The sequence below is a fragment of the Hoplias malabaricus genome, chromosome 4, assembly GCF_029633855.1.
Source record: "Hoplias malabaricus isolate fHopMal1 chromosome 4, fHopMal1.hap1, whole genome shotgun sequence".
Classification (NCBI taxonomy): domain Eukaryota; kingdom Metazoa; phylum Chordata; class Actinopteri; order Characiformes; family Erythrinidae; genus Hoplias; species Hoplias malabaricus.
The window spans coordinates 30,248,111-30,275,415 of NC_089803.1; the positions used below are offsets into that span (position 1 = coordinate 30,248,111).

General features: G+C 38.1%; 1 protein-coding gene across 1 annotated transcript; it reads right to left on the minus strand.

The window, feature by feature from the left end:
* Nucleotides 1–801: 801 nt before the first annotated feature.
* Nucleotides 802–26,855, minus strand: LOC136693917 (transient receptor potential cation channel subfamily M member 1-like). Its single transcript, XM_066667158.1, has 27 exons — nucleotides 26,781–26,855; nucleotides 19,341–19,417; nucleotides 18,583–18,784; nucleotides 18,225–18,438; nucleotides 17,960–18,084; nucleotides 17,415–17,586; nucleotides 16,228–16,402; nucleotides 15,983–16,106; nucleotides 12,901–12,973; nucleotides 12,699–12,799; nucleotides 12,075–12,254; nucleotides 11,593–11,727; nucleotides 11,324–11,374; nucleotides 11,096–11,236; nucleotides 10,980–11,009; nucleotides 10,592–10,881; nucleotides 9,969–10,197; nucleotides 9,533–9,661; nucleotides 8,334–8,465; nucleotides 7,346–7,474; nucleotides 6,276–6,527; nucleotides 5,674–5,866; nucleotides 4,643–4,663; nucleotides 4,397–4,541; nucleotides 3,696–3,898; nucleotides 2,746–2,878; nucleotides 802–2,587 (listed from the first exon to the last, which is right to left on the minus strand). The coding sequence occupies exons 1-27, from the start codon at nucleotides 26,853–26,855 to the stop codon at nucleotides 1,174–1,176; spliced, it is 5,145 nt and encodes a 1,714-aa protein (XP_066523255.1). The 3' UTR covers nucleotides 802–1,173.
* Between the last annotated feature and the right edge of the window lie 450 nt (nucleotides 26,856–27,305).

Genomic DNA, 27,305 nt, shown 5'->3' on the forward strand with positions numbered 1-27,305 from the left:
AATGAGCTTGGGCCCCAGAGAATGCAGTGGTGTTTCCTGGTCCTATTATATATGGTTTCTTATTTGCATTTGTGAGTTTAACTCGTGTTTGTGGAAGCAGCAATGAACCGTGTTCAAAAATAATGTTGTTTGGAAGTGTTTCTGAGATTTCCACTAAAGGATTGTGTGTTTTTAATTTAGTGACAGATTAGGGCCTGAATATCGCAGCCAGCCCAAAATTGGTTTTGGGCCTTGTTCCTTACATATAGAGATTTCTCCAGATTCTCTGAATCTTTTAATGACGTTAGGTATTGCAGAGGAAGAAGTCCTATGTTAAGTTGATCAACGGTGTTATTGACTTTTAGTTTACTTTGAAAGACTCTTTAAACCCAAACATGTCACTGACCTGTTGTCAATCAGCCATTTCCAAAAACACATGCTGGTAGGTGAACTGGCCATTCAGTGTAAAGTGTGAGTGTGTGATGCACAGTGATGGACTGACGTCACATCCAGAACTTTCTGCTTTTTGTCCAGTGATTCCACATAGGAGCCAGGGCCACTGCATCATTTTGCACAGTTTCCCAAATAGTCTGGGAATGGTGTTTGTAGAAATTAAATAGGAGTGTTTATACCACCACACTTGTTTGCTAATTCAGAGTATGATATAAACATAATTATTGCTACATTGCCTTTATCACAGGTTTCTACAAGTTTCAGTGGCCAGACTATCATTCTGGGCTTCTTTATCGCTGTTGGAAGTTCCCAGTAATTGCACAAGTATTTGGGTAATGTAGGCTACACATATTTTATTATGGCTGAAAATATTGGTAAATAAGGGTAGAAAATTGTAAATACTGTCAAAATCTTGAAGCTGAGGTACACAATGTTGTGGTACAGAAGATGACATTACATCACAACATATGAAATGTTAGTTTTAGACCAGAATGCCCCTTTAAGTAAATAAAGTGTTACGCTTCCTAAAATTCATAAGCCATGGAACCATTCAGTTATATGAGGATTTTTTTTGCAGCACATGAGAAAATATAAGCAAGATGAATACATTACATTATATTTTGGGTAATCAGTGGATATTAAAAAAAATCCCTTAAATGAAGTATATACTGAAACCAAGTCATCATGTCCTAGAAAACATCATAACTATGTGCAGAAATATTTTAACAAATTAATTCTAAATTAGCAGTCTGTCTCATCTGTAGTCTTTAGATCTATCTCATTCTTGGGCTCCCCATCTCTCGACTCGTTTTCAGACATTTGGTCAGTTTTGTCATGGGAACTTCCAGCTGAGAGGTCCTTTTCACTGCTGGAACCACGGGGCTTGTCGATGCTTTCCTTCAAGGCTTTGCGCTGTTTTTTATTCCAGCTCTTGGATCTTCCTGGAAGGTACCTTCTCTCTTCGGGTACACGAAGATGGCAAGAATCAGGTAGATCCTCATCTAAGTATATGTTTCCTTCTTCCGCAGTATTATTCTCTCTTTCATTCACAGTCAGATCTCTGGTTCCCTCTTGTTCATTGCCTTCCACTAGACTTCTTCCATCTGGGCTATCCTCATTTATGCTTTGTTGGTTGACTTCACTCTGCTCTATGTGGCCTTCAGTATGTCCCTCTAACTGAAGCCTGTCTTCTGGCATTCTTTCTTCCATATGAACAGATGGGACCGTTAGACTGTTCTGAGCCTCAGACTGATCTGATTCATTCTTTTGCACATCTGGAGGCCTGACCATTGACACTTTAGGTGTCTGGCCAAAAAGGCTGGGATGGACCTTATACTCAAAACCAGCACTCCATCGTCTCACATTTGAAGGTTCATCAGTCCCTAATTCTGGAGAGTTCGGCTCTCTGGCCCACTGCATTTCCGCATCCCTATCTGCTGGATCAAACAAAATGGTGCTCCGAGACTTCCGTGCTGAAGAGGGTGAGCTACTTAGCGTCTCTGATGGATAGTACCTGAAGGCCTTTACCTTTTCTAAAGGGAAAGAGATGGTTGCGTCAAGCTTAGCCCTTTCAAACGTTATGTCTCTTTTAATTGCAGAGGTATCATGGTAAACTTGTTCAGCTATGACTGATTGGATGGGTATTTCTGCTTGTGCCACTTCACTCTGTTTCAGGTCTTCAGGTTTTGTATCACAAGGGGAAATTCGGATGTCCACACATGTGGTTGGATGGCTCCTTAATAACGGGACCTCCACCTCCAAACTTGTTCCGTACTCCTTTGGAGCAAGTGTTGTGATGCTGGGAGCCTTGGCCATTCTACTCTGTTTTGCTGGGGCTAACTGCCCAGCTTTGCTCCCATCTTTCTCTTCAGTGGGCGGACAGTCATCGAGGTAGTAACGATAGAGACTATATCCATCAGCACTGTTAATGCTGCTGGTACGAAGGAGACAGGGAGGACCACACACTGAAGAAGCTCCTGACCGTGTCCGGGTCAATTCAGCATGGTCTATCCCTGCCAGTTTCTCCAAAGCATTCATCATTCGAGAGTGGATGTCTTCTAGCTGGGCCAGCCTAAGATCCACTGTCTGCAGGGAAGCTTTCATGGTATTCTCCCTCTCGTTGACCTCCTCCAGGCGCATGGACATATTTTCCACTCTGTCAAAAAAAAGAATCAAACAGGGCTTGACCAAACCGAGACTATATTTCCAAATGTACAGTTTACTAACAAAAACATTTCAGTGCAGTGTAAACATTGGAATACATAGAGCAAACCCAAAAGAACTTTTCAACCAGGTGGTCCATTCTGCTAGTACCTTTCAGATGTCACTCTTATCCTTTCATTGTTTGAGTTCTGCTGCTCATCATCTTTCCCTCTGAAGTACTCCTCCAAACACTGCTCCTCAAATTCATACAGAGATTTCAGCTCTTCCACATTCAGGATAAGTTCTTAAAAAAACAAAAAACAAAAAAAACTGTGACCAAAAAGTTGTGTGGGTAATGGAAAACACAGTTTTGTTTTATTATTCATTCATTCATTTATTCATTGTCTGTAACCGCTTGTCCAGTTCAGGGTCATGGTGTCTGGAGGGGGGGCCAATTTTTTTAAATATATATCTTATATTAAATTCATGGAAACTACTATTTTCTCTGGTTTGCTTTAGGTGGAATGGTATTTTTGAGGAAAAACTTGACTGTAGTTTGCATTACAGATATAATATCACACCATTTTCTAGCGGGCAAACAGACTGATGAGCGTTAATTTTGGGCGGCATGGTGGCGCAGCAGGTAGCGTCGCAGTCACACAGCTCCAGGGACCTAGAGTTTTTGGGTTTAAGCCCCAGTCCGGGTGACTGTCTGTGAGGAGTTTGATGTGTTCTCCCTGTGTCCATGTTGGTTTCTTCCGGGTGCCCTGGTTTCCTCCCACAGTCCAAAAATACACGTTGGTAAGTGGATTGGCAACTCAAAAGTGTCAGTAGGTGTGAGTGTGTGTGTTGCCTGTGAAGGACTGGCGCCCCCTCCAGGGTGTATTCCTGCCTTGCGCCCAATGATTCCAGGTAGGCTCCGGACCCACTGCGACCCTGAACTGGATAAGCACTTACAGAAAATGAATCAATGAATCATTATAGCATCATTAATAAGACTGGCAAATGTTGTGAGATGTTGTGAATGAATGTAGGGATGTAATATTGTAACAAATAGTAATATGAGATTCACTGTAATCCTAAAGGTCGAAAACTTGTTTTAGTTCCATTACTGAACTCACTCAGTCCTTTGTCCTTCTCATCCAGTTCTCCCTCCTTTTTCTTGCCACAGCGGCAGCAAACTCTTCTTAAGAGAATGTAGAGGTGGCTGAGGATGATGAGAGGTGGAGGAAGCACTGGCCTGTCATGAAAAGTCATGATCAGCTGATAACGCTGGAACTTCCACACCTGGTTCGAAATGGACTTCACTTCAAAGAAAGTGTTGCTGTTAGGAGAGTAAATGTAATGGCAAGTGTGTTAGCACACTAATGACTGACAAACATCAAACACATTCTTACGTTTGAACTTCCTCACCTGGTTTGACCTTAGGTATATTTAGTTAAAAAACACAATTCAATCAGCAGTTTTTGTCTGTTTATTTAAAAGAAGGAAAATCTTGACAGTTGATGCATACTATAGGATGGTAATGTAAGTTAATTCAATTCATTAGGTGACATTCATGCACAACTTAAAACCCACTGAGATTTTGTAGGGTTTCCATGCTAAAGGTAGAATATGGTGGATAGCAGTGTAGAGTAAATGAAAAACAGTTCCTAAAAACACTTTTTAAAACGTCAGGGAATATGACTAAGCAGTGTAAGGTTTCTTTCATTGCTTGGTTGAAATATGCCAAATTATTTGTAGGTTTCTTCCTTTAAGTAAACATTGTATGAAAAATGTATTTATATCTGTTAATAATCTCTCTATTATTTTGTACACTTACTTGAATACGGCAATAAGCAAGTTGACAAGCAGGATATTAGCCACCAGGAGGTAGCAGGCCATGATGGCTGGAGTGAGCCAGGCACCAGGAATGCATGGCGGAAGCTTCTTCCCATCTTCATCATACATATTCTCTCCACAGGGGGCTGAGAAAAGACTTTGCATCTCATTTCTGAACACTGTTTGTAACTTAATGAACTATATGTAAAGATAATTTAAACTAAACAGAGATTCACAGAGGACTTACGATTTATTTCCATGGCATAAACTGCAGAACAATTCCCAAAGATACATGAGTTCATGGACACAGAAAAAAAAAGGAAAGGATGAAAATATATGTTTTAAACAATCACATTTTACTTTAGACTACAGTACATTATTTATTGCATAATTCTGAAATTGTGCAGTCTCAGCAAAAAGTTGTATCTCCATTTTCAGCACAAGATACAAAACCATGTTAAATAATATTTGATGTCCAAATACACATTGACATTTAAGAATAATTTCCCTTTCTCTGGATAAGTTATTTTTGGAGATGCAAGATTTTGTTCTGTTTATATATTAACTGCAAAATAACACATTTTCCCCTTTCATCTGATTTTGAGCCATAAATTACACGAGCAGACACATTATAATAAAACTATCCTTAACCATATGCATAAGTTTGATTCTTATCTCATAGTGACCATAATTTTCTCTCTAAAAGGAAAACACTGGCTGGCTTCATCTCTGTTAGCTGTGGTGGCACTGATGGACATTGCTAACAGAAGTTTCACGTAAAAAAAAGTCAAATGATTAGGAGTTACACACATACACATACACACAAACACACACACACACACACACACACACACACAAAATGACAAACACGCTGCTGATCAGATTGTCATGATGAAACTTTGTTGCTGTTTAACTGGACCTTAGTAGATTGCTAACATCACACTAAACTAATTTATTGTAATTTTATACAAAATGCATGTGATGAAAACTTACTTAATCATAATAAATAATGTATGAATCTAAAATTCTGAAAATGTAAATGTAAAAGAAACAGTTCATTGCTTTAATGAGAGTGTTACTTCTCTTTAAATTTCTCAACAAAAATGATCTACACAGCAGGAGCCTTCTTCTTTGTCTTTCTGTCCTATTCTCTCCTAGTTGTACAGAGGTATTCAATAAATCTCTCTTTAGCTTTTTAAAGTAAATGAAAGATAATGGGTGTTTTTAGACACTAATAAGGCTAAGTGTCTACCCTGGAGGCAGTAAAAAGAATCTTACTATCAATTCTAGTCTTACGGTCTATTGAGTCCGCAAACACCTCTCCATAGATCATCCAGTAGGGCATGTAGAAGATGTTTCGGGCCAAGCGCCAAGTGGGCTCCTCGTCAGGGTGCAGGATGGCCTGTCGTGCAACGCCAAAACTCATCAGAACCACCAACATGATCACCACAAAGTACAGCATGTCAATCATCTGAAAAACACAACAGCAGAGAAGACTATTCTTTATTTGAACACCTCATGATGTGACTTCTCAAGGGTCTACAAACTAGAACATATAAATAGAAATCAAGCATTCTTGTTTTGCACTGTCTGTTCTGTTTATTCTGTCTGCCACGTCATCTCTGCAGGTGGAACTAGAGTTGAGTGCAGTGACATGGGATTTTTCTTTATTTTAAGTGGGGGGCAGTATACAATATTACATTGTACTCTTGACAAAATAAATGAATAAATAGATTTTGTCCCCACCTAGTGGGGCAGAGTACGTATTGGCTTAGGGGAAAAAATAAAGTAAGAGTTGTGTCAAGATGCCTTTCAAAGCAGAGCAGTCAAACACTCAAATCTGGTTTATCTATCTGCAGTATAATAACAAAGTTTCTTACCATCTTCCCAATCATCATGACATAGGGTCCAAGGTACTTGTTGACACCAAAAATATCCAGGACACGGATGTACCAGAAGATGATGTCCACGCAGTAGATGACCCTGCCATAGCCCATGTACGGTTCAGGCTGAAGTCGGAGGAGAACACCAAACAAAAACATAGAGATGGCCACCAGGTCAGTGATGTTCCAGTACTCCTCCAGCCACACACTTATCTTCTGCCTTAGTTTTCCAGGCTCTGACATCAGGATCTGAGACAAATATCAGAAAGCTCTTGTATTACTACTTGTGCATTCATAATATTTTCGTTTCTCCCTGGTTTATGTAGTTACAAAAACTGAAGTGACCATAATTAAAATACACACAATATCCCTTCAAATAATCTTTCAGAAAAAAACACGTGAAAAAAGCATGTATTTAACAGCTCTACGTCTGTATCATTCTCTACCCAATTGTAACATTTTCTCTTAGGTTCAGTTGTTCGAATATGTCATCTCTCATGGGACAGAAAATGAAATTTACCCCAAATCTGATCCTGGTACTGATAATACTTTCAGTTCATTATCCCTGTCTCTGAAGTATAAGAGTCAAAAATAAAAGTCTTGAATTACTTAAGTCAATTTGTCTCTGCCTCTCTTTAAACTGTGTGATTTCAAATGTTATTGGCACAGCAAAAATGTAGGCAAAACTTCAGATCATGTTCTGTAAATTTATGAAGGAATAATAAGTACTCACCCTCAATAAATATACACTCTTCTGAACATTTTAATGCACGTTTACTAAATGAGATTATTTTCTAAACTAACACACCAGAACAAACTAAAACATACTATATATGGCTTGGGCAAAAAATATACTTTATATGTTCTTTTTATTATAAGTTAAACTCAAATAAACATATAAATAGTAATCAAATAATAAGCACATTAAAAGTTTGTGCAATGAACTGACATGTGTGCTCCAATTATTTTCACTTAAATAAAATGAACTCATATAGGGGTTTCCAAATTGCATTAAGCTGTATACTCAGTGCTTCTTAGTGTTTACTATGAGTCTTGTACCGTCTCACCTGTCTAACTTTTTCCAAACCCAGAGTCAGTATGTATGAGATGACAATCCACTCTTGTTTTGATGGCCAGCGCTCCATCTTCACCAGAACAATGTAGTTGTACAACATAAGATATGCCAGGTAGGATATCTGTCCAAAATATAACCAGGCAAATTTGTAGGTAAGCTACGTTTGCACATCACATTTATATTGAAGAATGAGCACACAGTTTTTACCGACTGCTTTTCTTTGATAATCATCAATTTCATGTTTGGCGTATCTCATCTGGTATGAGTAACTTTGAGCATAATAATTATTAAATAAAATAATTACCAACATGAAGAAATATTGATTTGCATATAAATAATCAATAATATCAGTATTGTTTCATTCATTCATTCATTCATTATCTCAAACCGCTTATCCAGTTCAGGGTCACGGTGGGTCCAGAGCCTACCTGGAATCATTGGATGCAAGGCAGGAATACACCCTGGAGCAGGCACCAGTCCTTCACAGGGCAACACACACAGTCACTCACACCAATGGACACTTTTGAGTCGCCAATCCACTTACCAACATGTGTTTTTGGACCGTGGGAGGAAACCGGAGCACCCGGAGGAAACCCACGCGGACACGGGGAGAACACAACAAACTCCTCACAGACAGTCACCTGGAGCGGGAATTGAACTCACAACCTCCAGGTCCCTGGAGCTGTGTGGCTGCTGTCTCTGACTTTACATCTACAAGGTGGAGTAATGAGGTAGGTGTGCCTGACAGAGTGGACAGTGAGTGGACACAGTGTTTAAAAATTCTTTGTGTATATTATATATAAATGTGGCACTCATGCATTGAAGATGATTCTTCAGCTGTGCACAAATCTCTTTTTGTTTCCACTAATTCAAACATTAGTGCAGTTATATATGTACTCATTTTTTGCAACTGTGACAAATAAGATCTAATATGTTTACATGAATGTTGAATGTTGAATCATTATGAAAAATATACTAACTGTGTTAAACCAAAACTTGGTGAAAGGAGCATTGTAGAATTCATAAATCTTCCTTCCGATGGGGACACGCTTCTGCTTCTTGCTGCCTTCTTCCTCATCACCTTTCTTAGAGTGCGTGTCTGCATTGGCATCCTGGAAGAAAATTAAGCAGTGTTTTGGGAAGCTGAAAAATGTTGAGAATTTGAACTAACTGTTATTGTTTTACAGGGAGCAATTTAGGAACTGTGCCATAGCTAATCCATTTTACGAACTGAGATATAAAAGGTCTATTTTTGTTAGAAAGTATGCTCTACACAAACTTTTTTGTTGTTGTTGTTGAAATATTACTAATATTTTGCACAGGAGCCTAAACCTTGCTATTTTTAAATAGTGTCAGTGTTGGGCAAAAGAACTGTATCTTCAAAATGGCAATATAGTGTATATATATATATATATATATATGTTTTCTTCTACTAATGAATGCCTATACTAACGAACTTTCCAAGATACGAACCGGGCATTTCCACCAACGAACCACGACTCTAGAAACGAACCCGAGCCTCCAGCGGCTGGAAATGGCCACTGACTCCAATAGGCGAGTCTCCCAGCGCGCCCAGACTTGAGTGAGCGTTTAGGATTAGCAAATTGTAGTTTTAGCAATTAAGCATTAGTGTAAATCTATGCTTCGTCTTCCCACATTCACCCGCCTACTCTCCATTATTCCACCCACCCCCTACCTCCCGTCATACAGCCAGTGCCTGTGTTACTCCTCCAGCCACTCGTGACGTCTTCAAGGCAGCGATGTGTAACCACTTAAAACTTTTTTATTTCTTTTTTATTACTGTTTCCACTGTATTTCTTTTTTATTTTTAGTTACGCTACATGTATTTTTTTTTTACTAATTTGAGAGTGTTGTAAACATATATCAGTGCAAAACGGGTGACTTTCGGGGTGGGGGCTGGAACGCATTAATTGCTTTTCCATTATTTTAAATGGGGAAAATTGACTCGAGAAACGAACTTTTCTACTTACGAACCGGGTCACGGAAGGAACAGATCGTAGGTAGGAGGTTCCACTGTGTATATGAACTAGAAATCTTTCTTGGCCTGTTAATTTATTCATCTTCTGGTATTTTATAATAATGTTAAAAATGAAAATAAAGATCGTATGTGTATTTAAACATGCTTAGTATGTTCTTGAAGGGAAATGTAGTGGGTTACCCTGCTGGATTTGTTGTCATCATCCTTTTCCTTGCTTTCTTCATGATCATCATTAACTTGGTGTGCCTCATCACCTAGACGAAAATCCAGGAGCAGGATAGATGGTGGGAAAATGATACCAATAATCACCTGAAAAGAAGAGGTTAGAATTATTAATCTAAGACAAGACAAGAGATAAAGCAACTCAGTACTGTGCAAATGTCTTAGGCACCTAAGGTTATTATTTAAAATAATTTATCTTCTCAATAATTTTGGAGCTTGTATAAAATCATGCATAATTACAATACAAAACCATCAATAAATATTTTTTTTCTATAAAGTAATAGATATACATTTTTGCCTTACTGTACATTACATTGTAAAATTATGCAGTAAGACAAGCATCAATTCAAAGTGAAAAAAGTCAGTATAAAACATCTTGGAAAAAACACAGTACCTTGAAGCCAGGACTTTTGCCGACTCTCAGACAGCCCATCCACATGTCAGTGAGGAGCATCTGGCTACAGGTGTGGGCTATGAAGTCTCTGTGCTTGGCAGCCACAGCTAACTTCAGACATGTGGATTTGCTCCAGTTCTTGAGCTCATACGTTAGAAGCTTCATTGCCACCTGCTCATCGTGCTTGTAAGCCTGGTCCAGAAGCTCATATGCTAAAGTTCCAAACTCCCTGAGATGATGAGATAAGAAATGAAAATGAATATGGTGCTGTATGAACATGATTCCACACAGTTTTTGCAACAGTGGAAGATACACCCATATACTTCTACATTTAAGCTGTGACTATTTTAATGTGTGACACAAATATTTATATTGCACACACAGTTGGTATAATCCCCATAAAAATAACTGACCATTACAATATGATTTTCTGGAGCAGCCACACATGAGCCAAATCTCACCATGCTCAATGCAAGGTATCGATCAGAAGGATATATGGCTCTCCAGTGTTGTGGAATAGTGGAAACGAACAATGCATTGGAAATTACATAATGATTTTTAGCAGGTACCAAGAAAGATCCATGCTTTTGCATTTGGATAGATAATCTAGGTCATTTACTCACTTGGAATTGTTGTCCAGATCCTGAGAAATGTCATCCACCAGTTCACTGACTGAAGATTCATGGGCCATAGCTTTGTACAGCTTGCAGGCTACCAATGCCTTAGCCATGGCCTCCTCTCCTCTCTGCCATAGGAAGAGAGCCATTTTCTGCCTCCTCATTAGCACTGCCCACACTATCAGCTCATGGAAGGGGTACTGGAAACGACTGACCTCAGGGTCATCCACATCAATGTCCACCTCTTCTTCTTTTTTTTTCTTTCTCTTCTTGCCTTTGGGTCTTGGTTCATCATCCTGGAAAAAAATGAATTATGAATTAATTATATGAGTGGTGGTACAGTTTTTACTGAGAAAAATCAAGAGCAGAATAAGGAGTGGATTAGGTGTCATACCTCCATGCCAAGGAGTTTTAGGGCTTTTGGCTATAAATACAAAGTTAAGACATGTGTTAGGCTCTTCAGTGTTATTAATACATGACATGAGTGATATAAACTTCTACTGCTCTCACCCTTTTAAGGCCATAAAGATTGTTGTAAAGAGAACGGAAGCTTTTTCTTGTGTAGTTACAGCGGTAGGCTCCACCCATGAGGAACTCCATCACCAGACCTATGTCAATCAGTGTAATCTGATAGTCTGGTGGAAGGTTTCCCTACAACATCATTAAAAAATGTTTAATATAGTTTTGCTGCTCATCATATAGTACAGTAACAGTAAATACATACTATACAATACATACTTTTTTAACTTCTCGGACAATGACGTTCAGTGTGTTGGCAGGCCCAAGTTTCTGAAGACAGCAACATCAACAGCAAAAAATATACAAAAATAAATAAACAAACAGGTAAATGTTCTGAAATAATGAATGAGAAATGGACGAAGGGCTAAATAATCCCCATGAAGCATTAGGGTAAGTGAATTCTTCCTGAGGATTAAAAATGTTAATTTCATAAACTACTGTGCTGCTTTTCCAGTAAAAGGCAGATGAGTGGTGATCAGCGTGCTCACTGTATTATATAACTCCTCCAGGCGTGGGATGGTCAGGAAGTGGTGAATGTTGACCCCATTTTCAATCAGCAACTTCACGAAGTCCACTCTGTCCAGCACCAGAGCGTCCATCATTGCTTGCTCCAGAGAGTTCACCTGAGGGGGGCGCCAGTTGAGAAACAAATACATTTCCATGTCAGTTCTTACGCAAACTTGTCAAAAACAAGTTATTAGTAGTTATTATTTTTGCTACAGCTATGAATTGGTTACTGACAAAAAATAATTTTGAAGTTGTTGTTATTATGCAAAATTTGGCATTTATACCAAATAACTCCACCAGTGTCTAGTGTATTACAGTGTACATATTGTGCTAAAACCCTTTTATTGTTATTTACTTAAACGGTCATTTCAGTTATGAATACTGCTGTTACTAAATAGTCCTTGAAACCCCTTTTTAAAAAGTGTAGTTTATTTGTAGTTCAGTTTCATGGTGACATACTTACCCAGTTGAGTAATTCTAACTTTCTCGGATCTGTTTCTTCTGGCACCTCAGCCTTGGCCTTGCCACCTCTGCCCTTCTTGGCTCTACTCTTAGACTTGCCCTGAGGGCCTGCAGCAGCCTTTGACTTTTCCTTTACAGACACTGCTGTTGTAGTCGTAGCACTGGCGACTGCACTTGGAGGCTGTAAAATCCAATCAGCCTTTGTAATAATTTATTTGGGACAAATTAAAGGAATGGTATTGTCAAACATTAAATGTACATTTTCCCTTCACTCTAAATTTAGCCAGCAGATCAAGGCATGTACGGTGTCCAGCATTTGCTTCCTTAGTAGCAGAATTAGAACTAGTGACAATACATGATCATTATACATACAACCAATCAATGAAATTTGATCTCTGCATTTAACCCCATTTAATCTCTGACCTGAGTGAACACACACACACACACACACACACACACACACACACACACACATACACACACTAGGCTGACTGATGCTTCTTAGGGTATTCTTGAGTATATTAGAATATTTTGATTAACCTTTATTATTATTATTATTATTATTATTGATTTATGCACTGTTAAACATGGCAATTTTTCAGGCTGAAAATGGATATCCACTCACTGGGAGGTTGTGTCCATACACAAAGATTTGGTTGCGTGCTATATCCACTCTGTTCCAGGCTAGAGCCAAGCTCAGCTGGTCTGGGGCCGATGCATTTGTGCCTGAATGGGCACAGAACACACGCATAGGCATTTTCAGAGGTGTAAAGTAACTGTAGTTGTAAGCTGTATTTAGAAGCTCTTTTGTGGATAGTCAAGAGTACCTTTTAATAAAGCTGTTAAAATGGCCATCTCAATGTCCTGCTGTCCCTCTGCACCCATGCGAAAAACTGTAATCTGCAGGAGAAAATTAGATAAGGGCAGTACAAGCTAATGCTAGTAAATGTAAAAGTATAAAGATAAAATCTAAAAGTATATAAAGAACAATATAGGCTTTCAGCAGTATTTTAAAAACATCTAACGCTAGTTAGAAATGAACATTTTATGACACAACAATTCTTCCTTTGACAATCTCATCGTTCCCTCTAATGCCTGACATGCTCAACAAATACTCCCAACTATGTAGAGAAAGAGAACTTGTTATCAAATGCTATGGCCTGAGAGATGCAGTCACATGTGCAGAAATGTTAAGTGTGAATAAATTGTTGTGGATATATGGCGCTGTGCCAAAGATTTCTAAGCTGCAACATAAATGAAAAGCTTGACTGTTTAGTGGGATTGGACCTTCATGGTTACAATGCCTTCATTCGCATTTATTTAGGAGGATATACAGAAAAATAGCAAATAATACAGAAATACATATGTGGAGTAATAAATAAATTCACAAAAATTTTAAATATACATAAATATACAAATTATACATTATATTATTACACCCAACCCCACCCAAATTAATTTATTTGTTTTTGGTTTAATGTTGCATATTAAGTCATTTATTTATTTATTTACATTCCTCAGTTTTTATTGTTTTTAATTCCAGTTTTATTAGTTAAAGAAATGTTTGGTCCTCCATTCTTTATCACTAGCTGCACTGTATTTTGCCTCAGTCAAAAAGTAGTCCAGGCTAAAACACACCAGTGTGAACAGATGTGGAAAATCTACTGGTGAATACCGGTAAATATAATGACCTTCATGATAAAGGAAAAACAGTGAATTCAAATAGAGCTGCTTTGCAGCTTAGATTCTATGTACAACAATTAGCCATAAAATTATGACCACCTCTTTGTTTCTACTCTCATTGTCCATTCTCTCAGCTCCACTGACCAAATGGGAGCACTTTGGTCAGGACCCCCACAGGACCAACTCAGAGAATGTAAAGTTTAGCTGGTGGATCATTCTCTGTGCTGAAGTGACAGTGGTGAAGTGAAGTGAAGTGAAGTGGTATGGTGGTGATGTGTTAGGTTGTACTGTGCTGGTATGACTGGATCAGACAGCAGTGCTGCTGAAGTTTTAAAAATCCTCACTGTCACTGCTGGACTGAGAATAGTCCACCAACCAAAAATATCCAGCTGACATAGTCCTGTGTCTACTGATGAAGCACTAGACAACCAACACAAACTGCAGCAACAAATGCACTACTGTCTCTGAGATGCAACAAATGCCCTACTGCCACACTGTCTAGTGATTAAAAACTTACAGAGCAATACTGCTATGATCCACTTGTACCAGCACAACACACATTAACACACCACCACCATGTCAGTGTATAGCACCTGAACTGTGGGTATGATGACCAGTGAAGAACAGGGTGAAAGGGTGCAAAGTATGCAGAGCAACAACACACTCCAGTCTAATTGTAGAACTCAAAGTGCCCCTGTATGGTCAGTGGAGCTGAGAGAATGGACAGTGAGCATAGAAGTATAGGATATGCTCATAAAATTATGGCTGTTCAGTTTATGGTCTCTCTGAACTATAGACATTTTTCAAACACTATATATGTTTATGTACTACATGAAAAGTATATATATCAAAATAGTAGAAAATTTGATTACATCATGATATATGTCTGTTAAAAATTATAGGGTTTTTTGTGGAGCCATAGTCCACAGCTTCCTAAAGCAGTGGTTCTCAAACAAGGACTCAGGAACACCAGGATGTGATGTGAAGAGCAAAAATATAGACCATGTTCAAAGGACTGAGGACTGGTTTGAGAGCCAAAAATGCTGAAATGTGGGTCATGAAGGGGTACTTTTGAAGCCATCAGTTTGAGAACAATGGCCTTTCAGGTGGGTGGGTTTTTCCTTGAAAAGCTCTTTAGGAATCCTAAGACCGCCGTTCTGTTGATCCTGGTGCCATTTCTTATCTTATTTTAAAAAAAGATATAGGTGTTAAAATAGGTGTTTTATTATGACAAATTGAGGGATATTGTGCTGAGATTTCTTGTGCCTAGAACACAGTAAAGTAATACAGAGTATGGAGGAGGTACTCAGGATTGATTACAGGATTGGAGATGGAGCTCCACTGAGAGGGTGAGGATGAATGAATATGAAGCCAGTGGTGGGAGCAGGTGGCGCTGAGCTGATCCTAGTCCAGATGCATGGGACTGGAGATTATCTCCTGTCACAAGAGATATTAGTAACTACTTATCACATTCTTTAGTGTCCACAAAATCTGCTGCAGTAGCATGAACACTTCTGCCAATGAGTGTGGTTACTACGGCTGGCCCCTTGGTGTTTAATAAGTTTCTTACTGTGGAAATTCACACTATTAACATAATTCTTAAATTCTTGTTCAGAATTAATGTATTTGTGACTGAGTTTAAGTTATGAAGTGCTGATGTATGGATCATGTGCATGAAGATCTGAATTATATTTCAGATGTAATAATGAAAGATGAACAAATAAACACAATGCAGGAAAGAGGGGATATGTCTTTATTTACAAATAATAGCATGAAGATGGCTTTATTTATAAATGATAAAATGGACAGGACACATGGATGAAGACACAGGACAATGAATTTTATGTTTCGTGTTTATTTATATATTATTTCAGGGAATACAATCAAATACTATTATTACATAGTGATTTTAAGATAATGAAAAAAGCTAAACCATTTGTGCCTTTTCCTCAGTGGATTTTAATCACACTTAGATACTACCAGTGACCCATTTATTTGTCCTAAATCTGTAAAATGACCACATATAATACATTTAAATAATAACAATATTTTGTTTAAAGAGATAAATCTTTAGAAAGTGTTATAATAATAGTTGTTTTCATATTCAAAATTTACATTTTAATATCATATTAATATATTTCTATGGTCTTTTATTTTAGAATTAATGCATATAAATATAATTTTAATACACTGGGCCCTAAAACAATTTCCAAATATTGTACTCACCAACTCTCTTTTCTTCATACACTCCATAATCATGAGGAATATCTGCTGGGACTGGCCCTTGTTGTAGTTAAACGTCTTCTGTATGGTGACCAGCAGCTGATCTCGGGCATCATCACCTATTATCCTAGGAATATTAAGCCCCTGTATTACTGAAATGACCATTCATTATAACCAGCAGGCCACTGGACCTTGTTGCAAAAAGCTAACTTTAAAGTGATGGTGCAAAAATTAAGTGGCATGCTCACCCTCCTTTCTGAGACTGTTTGTGGGCAAAGGAGATGATATCTGAGGCTCTGCCACTGCCATCACACACCACCACAGGCACAGGGGGATCCTCACGTAGGCTCTCCAGCACCACCGTGATCATGTTTGGACCCCCTTCCACAATTAGGCACAAAAGGGGCACTCCTTGACCTAGACCTGTACATGAAAATTGTACATTTATTTTAAATATAAATAACAAAATAGGTGCTTGGGTTTTAGTAAATTGATTCACTAGAATGTTGTATTCCCTTGGAATGTACAACGCATTCAAGCTTAAAGCAATAGTAATAAGCAATGTTGCATCAGAAGAAAAGAAAGCTGGTTTCTTCTTAATAGCACCATTATCCTCTATGAATATGATGTGTTTTTATATAAACACATTTAATTCATTCATTGTCTGTTACTGCTTCATCCTGTTCAATATACAGAGCCTACCTGGAACCACTGGACACAAGTGTCCAGGGTATGACGGTGCACTAGTCCACCACATTCAGTCACAAACTCGCACCTAAGGACACTATTGCACAGCCATTAACATGTTTTTGGACTGTGGTAGGACACTGGAGCACCCAGAGGAGACCCATGCAGACACAGGGAAAAGACACTAAACTCCTCACAGACAGTGACCCAAAGAGGGGTTTGAACCCATAACTACGGGAAATCTGGAGCTGTGTGACAGTGTGCCAAAAGGCCGCCCCTATACGGAACTCATAAAATATGAGCACTGCACTTGATATGAAAAGGCAAAATAATATATCACATTTAATGTAAGTAAATGTGAAGATATTTTATTCCATGTTGGAGCATTTATCATGATGTTTTCAGAAAATTTAAAAGATAACTGCAAAAATAACAACTAAACCTGGAAGAAAAATGGATTAAACATGCAGGTCATGAGGTGATGTGTGTGGTGACAGCTGAGCATCCCTTTGCTGTCCCTGCCTTATCCCAAGCTCCAGGCATAGGATGACAAAGGGAAACCCACAGGTCACAGACAGCAACTCAGTCCACTGGCCCACTGTAAGAATACCCTCCAACAAAATGGCACCATGCCATTTCAGCATACATCATCCTCAAGCTCTCAGATGTAAACATAAGGAGATGAGTGGTACATTAGGAGCATATGTGGGAGAGGCGTAGCATTATTGGTTTGACCGAACATACTTACGGGTGTTAATCTTCTGCAGAGAGATGTGCTTCTCCAGCTGCCTACGCAGTTTGACCTCTGCCCCATATTTACCACATGTGCCATTATCACACAGGATGAAGTGAGAGTGGCTGCTGTTGAGGACGGCCAGTTTACTCAGGGGATTGGACATTGCCTGGTAGGGTTTGTTCACCTGAACAAGTCCAAAAATGTTAGATAAAATACAGCAAGTGTCCTACAGACTGTTAATGCTTGGCTGTGGAGACATGATAAATATTCTAAAAACATTTTTTCACAGTTCTTGAGTTATGTAGGTATATTTAAGACCAGGATACTGGGTCTAGGCTAATGGGAACTATAGTCTAGTACTGTTTTTTCCTTAACCATTAGCTTGTTAAATTCTGTTGTGTCTTGTGTGTCAATCTTTCATCAAAATGGATGAATAGCTAGAAATTAAACACCACAAACACTATATCAGTCAAATATCTGTACAGTTTGGAGGCTGTAAGGGTTAATGCCTTTAAAGTTTGGCACCTATGTGTATTGTGTATTGTGCTTAAACTCACATCTCTTCCTATGAGATCTTCTTTGCTCTCCAGGATTCCCCATGGAGCAATCCCTATGGCACAGACTTTGCCTCTGGATTTAGAGGAGTGGTCTTTCAATGCATCTCCAACATGGCGCATTACCCCTGAAAGAGGGCACGCCATCAACATATTGTATTGTTGTGGAATAGTGGGAAGAAGCCCATAATTAGTCATACATCTGAAAGTCTTAGACATAGTGTGTAATGACATATGTATTCCTGTCCTTACTGTTAAATAGTCCTACCTGTGTTAATTCCAGCAGTGAAGATCCAGGCTCCTGTTGTCACCGCAGCTTTGATCAGCCCTTTTCCAAACACCTGCTTCAGTTTGGGTTGAATGTCAAAGTTCTGCAGTCCTCCATGGACAGATATGAGTAGTGTGGGGAGCTCTAGGTGCCAGTCTTTAACCATAAGGTGCAACAGGTTGTCTGGTTTAGTGTCATATGACACTCTGATGTACTGAAAAACAAAACATTACAGGTTAAGTTATGCCAAAAGCACAGAATTTTTAATGAAACAATCACTTAGGTTTGCATAAACATGTTCACTAGTCTAGTACAAAATTCACTAGTGGGCAGTAGTGGACTTGTCATAGCCACTTACCATGGCCTTGTTAATGAATCCTCCTCCCTGGAACTCAATGGTGCCGTATGCGTCAGTGGATGAAGCCTGTGTGTGCTTGGCCACGGTCCACTTCTCCTGAGGAGGATCCACCTGCACCAGCAGGTTGTCCACTGCAGGTTTGTTGATGACAGCACCAGATGGGATTGCTCCATGCTGAGAGATCAAATTACCGCAGGAACACCTTAGAGAAAACAGAAAACTCAGCATTTTAGAAGTGTTAAAAGTGTTTTCGAGCACTCGCTTGCCACCAGGGTTTTGTGTACCCCATTTAGACACCCTTCAGTTACAGTAATGATGAGGTTGAAGAGGAAAGCAGTGTGTATCGTCTGTATGTGGGCTGGCTGTGTCCATGTGGCCCACTTTAATACGTGCGGCCGTGCACACATGGGCCTTTCACACTGGCAACTGTCCACCTGGCTGGCTACAAGTGACCAGTGGACCGAACCATACAAACCCCTTAACCCTCTCACATACAACTACAAACCAACCCACAACCCCATGTGCCCTCTCACTTTACTTACATAAGAGCAACCAAAATGTTTTTTTTTTTTTTTCATACTGAAACCCAGCACAATGAATATGTGGAAGAAGTAGTTGCTAATGTTCTTCTTCAAGCATTTAAACAATACCACTGCTGATACACCTTTGATTCAAAATCTGCTTTTTATTCTACTGATTACTGCTTAGCTGTTTTCAGTTCAGTGGCAGAAGCCATTCTCATTTCACAAAGAATTTACCGTGTTGTATCCTTAGACGGGACAATGTGGATGCATTCCCTTTTCTGAAAGGTCCTTTCAATCCAAGCTTTCTGGCCCTGTCAAAGAAAAAGAAATATAAAATAAGAAAATTCACATTTTTAAATGTTGTCAACTGAGTGTATCTCACATTATCTTTGATGTTTTCCTTGCATATTGTTGCTGTCCAAAAAAAAAAAAAACATTAATAAATAAATAAATTAATTAAAGTTTTATAATTTCATGTAAAAAAAATCAGACCACATTGCTTTGGCTTAATTTAGTCGATATTTTAAGACCAAAATCTAGAAGCCTTGAGAAAAGTGCAGATTTGAAGCTTCTACATATAAAGCCCTTCAATTCCTGTCCTCCTTGGCACAAAAATCCATTTGTTATAACTTACTATAAGAAGTGCTTTTAGTCTCACAAGTTTTGCTTAGCTTGATGCATTCAATCCTCTTACACCAACTAATCCTGACTAAAGTATAAGTGGTACAGTAGGTACAGTCTGCTAAAATATACTGCCACACATTATATTTGGCAGCATAAATGTGCACACTATAAAACTGTGAGAGATTTAAGAGACTGTGCGTAGCTTTAGCTAAGTAAAAGGCATTTGTTCACAATTACTAACACATTACTCTCAGATTAATGCACTTCTAGGAATATAAAGCTCTGCAGAGTCGGATGTGGTCCATATTATATTGAGCCATACTAAGTCATTAAGGCATGGAAAAGCCATTGGCTTACACTGTATGGACAGACATATAGCAGAGAACTGAGAAACAAATGAGAAAATGGAATCAGGAGGGGTGCCCGACCACAACCAAGCCGTATTCTGTTTTGATTGAAATTATTAGTGCATAGCAAATTGGATCTCAGTTCTTCTTTGGACCTTGGTCATCGCCCTCCTGTTCCCTTTCAGAGAAAGTACCAAGGAAAGAAATGAAAGAAAAGTAGTATTTGCTAGTGGACATGTTAGATCTTCTGCTGCCAGCTTTTTGATCCTGTTCCAATGCTAGACGAAAATAACCTTCATTCAAAGCAATATCTGTCTGAGCTTTTGTTGTCAGTTCAGTCCTAATTAAGACCAAAGCTTTTGAAGCAAATCTCTCCAGGAAGTTCATATAGAGAGGACTGGACAAGCCACTGAGAACGAGCTAGTCATAAACCCAACTAAGCATGACTTGCCCCCTGCTATTCCTTTATGTGGAACTTTCGTGGAGAACTCAGTCTAGACTAATCTCCTGGAAAAGTTCTTCCAAAACATCATATCAAATTTTGCACCATTTATTTTCCCACCCGCCGTGACTTTCCTTGTTCACAGGAGTAATGCACTTGCTCGCAATCATGTAATTTATCAGAAACATGAAATGATCCAATATATTTGGCATTATGTAATTCTAATGATACGAGCAAGCACTTTAAGGATTAAAAATTACGTTTGTCCATTTTAATTTAATCTTGCATAATATAATATCCAGTACCTGCTTCAAAGTGTGTCATTAAACCTTGATGGCTGAGTACAACTCATCGTTAAGAAGAACAAACAGTTTTTGAATAAAATTTTGAATTAGGACAAAAACAAATTATACCACAATCCATCCTTTCATCCAGTTTTTTTAAAAGCAGTTTTCATTACTCTGAATGTCATAAACTATTTGTTTTGCTTTCAAGAAAAACATTTATAAGATGAAGATCAATAATAGCATGGGTTCAGATTTTGTTTTTAATAAGAAGTGCGTTCTCGTCCAGTCAAGTCAGTATCTCTCCCATCTCAGCCCAGTCCCATCACCAGAGAAGAAATCCATATGATCCTCAGCAAGTGTGTAGAGGTCCTACCTGTGGAGTCTATCAGCTCTGAGCCCTGGAAGGTGGTCGAATATGGTAGCGTTTTGCACCAGTTCCTCATTACAGCTCCTCCAGAGAGGGGTGCCTTCTCTCCCAGTGTGTCGGCGCCCAATGAATCCCACGGGACATGAAACTTCATCACTTTAAGAGGGGCCGTTCATATGATGAGCATGTGAGCAGGCTCTTTGTTCAGGACAAGTCTCATGACTCCAGTTCAAGGTAATCCTTTTGGGAGTCCCATGACCCCTCTCTCCTTGCCCACAGGGTATTTTCATCCCTTGCTAGAACAAGAACCACAGCAAATCTGCTTTGATAGCCTCAACCCCCCCTCCCCCTCCTCCACCACCCTTCCTCCCTCTTAATCTTACAATTCCTGAGACCCTTTTTTACGGATTTTCGTCTCAGCCAGGCTGATCAGAGCCAGAGTCTGCAATAGGGAGATTTGCAAAGGAGGGCTCTGTCGTGCACCAAAGAAAAGTTAGGAAATTAAAATGAAGAGAAGGCCGTATATCCACTGCACTGAAAGGGACTCCCCAAATCTTTTGGTTAGGAAGTGTCTCCCTCCCCAACTACTTTGACTTCAACCCCAATTTGCATAATTGAGAGAATTGGACCCATGCATTCTTTTGGAAGGAAAAAAAAGCCAGTTGGGGGCAACGCTAATTGCAGTTAATCTCTATTTCCACCGACAATGTTAAGGTAGTGCAAAACCATTCTGACTGAGGCCAGTCTCAACAAGACATAAGTGCCTTTGCTAACTTTTATTAACTTTCAGCAACTATTCCCAGAGAATCTAGGTATCCCTCCCTTTAATGCACACAGAAATCTACTGAACATCTTTATTTATATTACTATTTTATATGTTGGCTATTTGAAAACATAAATAATCTATGAGACATAGATTGTTCATGAGTTTGGAAAAGAAACTTTGCTACCTTCAATAAATTAGTGCTATAGAGAAACATGAGAAACCAAACCAAACAAACAAATGTAAAACAAACAAACAACTCCAATTTAACCAGAAACTTTTATGTTTAATGTTTATAGTGTTTTTCTAAACTGAAAAAGTTGGTGTGTATCATCATAGCTTGTGCCAAATACTAACAGACCCTGAGGTGGTTCTATGATTTCAGATTTTTTTTAATGCTACACACATAGGAGGCGAGGGGTCGGATTCTGATGTGAAAGCTGGGGGTGTTCAGCAGAGGGGACCAGCTTGTGGACCACTGTGTGTTTGTGGTCTAGTGAAAATGTGTCAATTAAGGGTGCTGGCCAGGGTTAGAGTTTAGCCCTATTATCCCCAGCAATTAAAACTCAAATGTTTGAGAACTTTAATTTCCTCAGAAAATATAACAAAAGGCCAGAATATAGAGAATTAAATGTAGAGGAGGATCTTGTTTTACTCAAAAAAAGAATAAAAATGAATGAACAACAAGGGCTGTGGCAAACCTGGCAAAACTCAGTAGATTTAAGTAACTTCATACCATCTTGGCTCTCCATCGAAACTGTTGCTCAACTCAAAAGATTATTTGTGGAGGATTAAGACTGGAAGAATGTTTAGTAAGACGGGATAACAGATTATGCTTATTTTAAAGTCTGCATTTTAACCCAATTATAGCAAAGACTTATATGTCCAAAATGTCCTACACACCCCATATAAGCATTTTTGCTGAGTCAGAGGTTCAATTCCTGCACAGCGTGTGTAATATCAATAGAAAAAACAAGAAATTAAATGAGATCAGACGTACATTGATCACCTGCGATCAGCTGTGATCATTGCTTTGTGGAGCAGTGGAACTTTCTCTTGAGTGACGGAGCACCAGCCAGTACCTTTGGGATTTGGAGTAGTGTTTGTGATCCAGAACTAATCTGTACCTGACCTCACTAATGCTCACACATTTACAATGCCATAAAATCCTCACAGCAAAAACCATAAAAGCTTAAAGGCTGTTACTGCAGCAAAGATTAATACACTTCATTTCAGAACATATTTTCAATGATCCAGTGTCCACTAAGTTTTTGATCCTCCAAAGTCTAATTCAACACGGTGTGTTATTTTTTCCAAAATATTTCCCCAATTTATTTTCTATTTGACTAACTTTCTGATAACTGAAGAAATGTTATTATGTTAAGTTTGTGTTGTCAGAGTTTAATAAACCCCCTGGCAATATACTTGGAACCAACTCTTAATGGATGTTTACCCAGTATTTTACCTTCATAGTTAATAAAGAAATCACAAATATGATGCTAAATTAAACATTCTGGCTTTGTATCATATACCTCAGACAAATTCATTTATTTCAATGGCATATTATTTCCAGATCGAGTATAGAAATCATTTATGGAATAACGTTTGGATTTCTAAAACAAATACAAGAACGTATATAAGTCTGCACTTAATGTGTTGTTTGGCTAATTGAAAGAATACATGATCTCATGATCAAGAGAGTTATCCTTTGAAACAAATAGATTATAAAACTCCATATATTAACTGACCTGCATGAACATTCCTTAAGTGTGGGTATTTTTGCCAGAGGGTGTAAAGCAGCTAATTGCTGATCTATGTGGAACAGAACATTCAGCCCTAGCCCTTAACTGTATCTGTTATATGTGAAGTAGATTCAGTAGTGAATAGCTAAAATTCACCCAAAAATCCCCACTAAAGGTTACCCAAAATGCAGCAGACATTTACGCCTGCAGCTTTATTCCATTTTCAGCACTGGTTTCTGAAGGAATACAGGAGCTATTGAGTCAGTAGAGCATGGAGCCAGTTTGCTTTAATTTGCCTAAACTCGCTAAAATGTGTTTCTCTCAATCTGCCTCTGAAAAGACTCATTGTCTCAGTGGGTTTAAATCCAGTTATCCCTCATCACATGAGCACAACATGTTTCTGATTAGCCTTGGGATTTTTGTGAGTCATAAGATGTGTTTTCAAAACGGCTGTGTCTACAAGTGCGTCTATTTTTCCCTTTTTTTTCTTTCTATTTTTTTTTCAGGGAAGTATGTGTAATTTTTTACTTTTTCTTTTATGATTTTATTACCTTTATTACCTTAACTGTCCCCACATAGACTCTGCAGCACACTTCTTACAGGTTCTTACAAGTATTACATTTGGGTGAATAGGAATAAAAAAGATTCATTAATTGAATCGAATGTAAGTGAATCTGTATATTAAGACGTCCAGTTGCTGGTACAAACCTTTGTATGTTCATTATTGATGACATTCTTTTGACCAATGGTTTTTGACTAGGTTCCATTTTCACAGTATTAACATTTCATAATATATTCATTATAAATAATTCAAGTCTTGTTGCAATTATACACAATAAATATAGTTAAACAGAAATGTGGTTTTTTTTACTCTGAAATGGCTTTTTAAAAGCTATGACTGCAAAGAAAAGATACACCTTTCCCATCTATATCTGTCAAACTTCTAGGGCCAGTCCTTATTTCAAAATTCACAATTTTTCATCCTCAAATATATATAGCCATTACAATGAGTAATACTCCACCAATGAGAATTACAACTATCACATTTCAATTTCAACCCACCATCTTGTGCATGGTATTGTTCTATAATCAATATTCATTTCTTCAGGTCATTTTGAAGGCAATGTTTTTAGATTTATTAATCACAGTGGAGCGGACATTAGAAAGTGAGGAAGCAGAGTACTTAATCTGGTGCAGCTGCCAGTATTCATACTGGGCCATTATGGAGGATTAGAAACATGGACGGAGCAGTTTGTCCTGGAAGTGCCACTCCTCTGCATAGCAGTCTAATCTCACAACAGTTTTGCAGCTTCTCATATGGTCATGGTTAAGATCTGCCTAGAAAAATAACTGTCAGAGACCAACATCTGACCAGTACCCTCTCTCCTCCTGTCTCATCTGTTCTTGGATGTTGTTGTGGCAGTGAATCACATGTTTAAGACATTGCTGAGACTCAGAATACAACAGCAGCTTTTACTTTGTCAGGGTCAGGTCAGACCACAAAACTAGAAATAACTCAGTTTTCTTCTCACACTGATCCAAAAATGACAGTATTCCAAAATAATTGAAAATACTGTATATCACTTTCACAACTGCATTTTATGTTGAGGAAACAAAACCCATTTATCACAACTGGTTCAATGGAAATATGCAGAACAACTACATTTTTTTGAGGCTACTGAATAATATAAAATTTTAAATTCTGTAACTTCAATTCTAAATAGCTGAAATGGTGAGACTAATGTTTTTAAAAAGCCAATACACAGTAATAATCAAAAATAGCAGTCAGTATTCCAAAATTATTGTCAGAAATCTATAGTCAGTATTAAAACAAACAATACACAATAATTAATACTCAAAATTATAGTAGTTTATAATATAAAAATACTTAATTATTTACTTAAAATATACATATATTTATGTATTTTTCTGTCCTATTGTTTACATCTGTGTATATCATTTAATGTAATATCTTTCCATCCAATTATTTAATTAATAATAATTATTATTTTTATTATAATGGAACGTAGCTTTAAAAGTTTAAACATCATGTCTGAAAAGACAGTGTTGTCTTTTAGTAAATATACCCTTCATTAATACTGTTAAGAAAACGCAAATCTGAATTTCCAATGTCACAAGAGTGAGGAAAATCTATGTCTCGCAAGATTAGTGAGAGCTGGGATATTTTTGCAGCTGCACTGTTCAACCTAGAGTTGAAACGGAGAAGCTGAGCTTCCTCCAATATTTGGAGAAACTGAATATATCAAACTATGCAAGCTGATTCTTGACTGTGTATCAATGACTAATTTGTTTAAGAAATGAAATACACAACTAAACAATTAAGGCAGTCAGTGATAATATTTTTTTCCTTGCCTCATTTACACAAACTAATTTACACTTAACTGTGAATGTACATTTAGTTTTCCTGCTTTCTTCCAACTGGCTAGCTTAAAGCTCCTTGACCATTTGATTCTAAGCTCCTTGACAAACTAACCCTTTAAACTTAACAGAAATCCACAGTTACATGATAAATGTATAATAACTGATGGATGCAATGGTAGTCTGGGCCTACTGGTCAATTTGTGAATGTTAAAGGGTTAACTGCAACTAAACAAGAAGTTGTAAATTTAAAAATGGGGTGGAGGGGTTTCTTTGAGAGCCCTAACAAAGCCATTTTGAAGCAAAGTCATAATTTTTAATATAATTAATAATGACTTACTGAAACACTGAAACCTTTATTTTGTTCCAATGATCAAATATACTTCATGAATCAAATTATGACAAAACAATAAAAATAAAACAAACAAAACAAAAAATGGAGATCAGAGGTTTTATCCCCCTATAGTGTTCAATTCTTCTTTAGACAAGTTGAGTTATGGAGGTTAAAATTTAAATAACAGGTTAATGAAAAGTATGACTGAGGAAGAGAAGGAGGAGAATAAAATGGTGAACAGCCTATAGAAATGGATGTTTAATTGCTTCAATGACAATTCTCGAAGTTATCTCTTGGTGGTCACAAGGCTGAGAGCAATTATATAGAACCACTGCCTTTACAAAAGAACAGAAGAGCCAGTAAGGGTTTATACAGCAGCAGTCTCTTACCTTCTGAGAGCCAGAGCTGGTGCGATTGATAGAGGCCTGTTTGAATGAGCCTCCTGTTTTCCTTCCCCTCTCCATCTCGTTAACTGCAGCTGCTTCTTCATACACTTATACCTGCCCCTTACACATGAAAGAACACATGTCCTTCTAGAGCCTCACTGTGCCACTGTCACAGTCACAGGATCATCTCTCTGCTGTCCCTCTCTCACTGTCTCTTAACTGACAAGATAGACATCGGTGAGGGATAAAAAAAAATCATTAGACGACAAGCCTGACACATAGACCCCGTTTCCTCCAACTGGCACATTATAATCAGGCTTAATGCACCCGGCTCTTGGAAGCGTCTGACTTTAATGGAGAGAGATTTAATAAATGGTTATTGAAGGTAAATCTACTTTAGGACACTATGCCCCCAAAAACTAGCTTGAAAACATGCAAACCCAGGTTGTGGGCATCACTTAGATAATTTAGAAAGGCACACAAACTGGGTTATGGAAAGGCTAAAAGGAGAATGATATATATCTCATA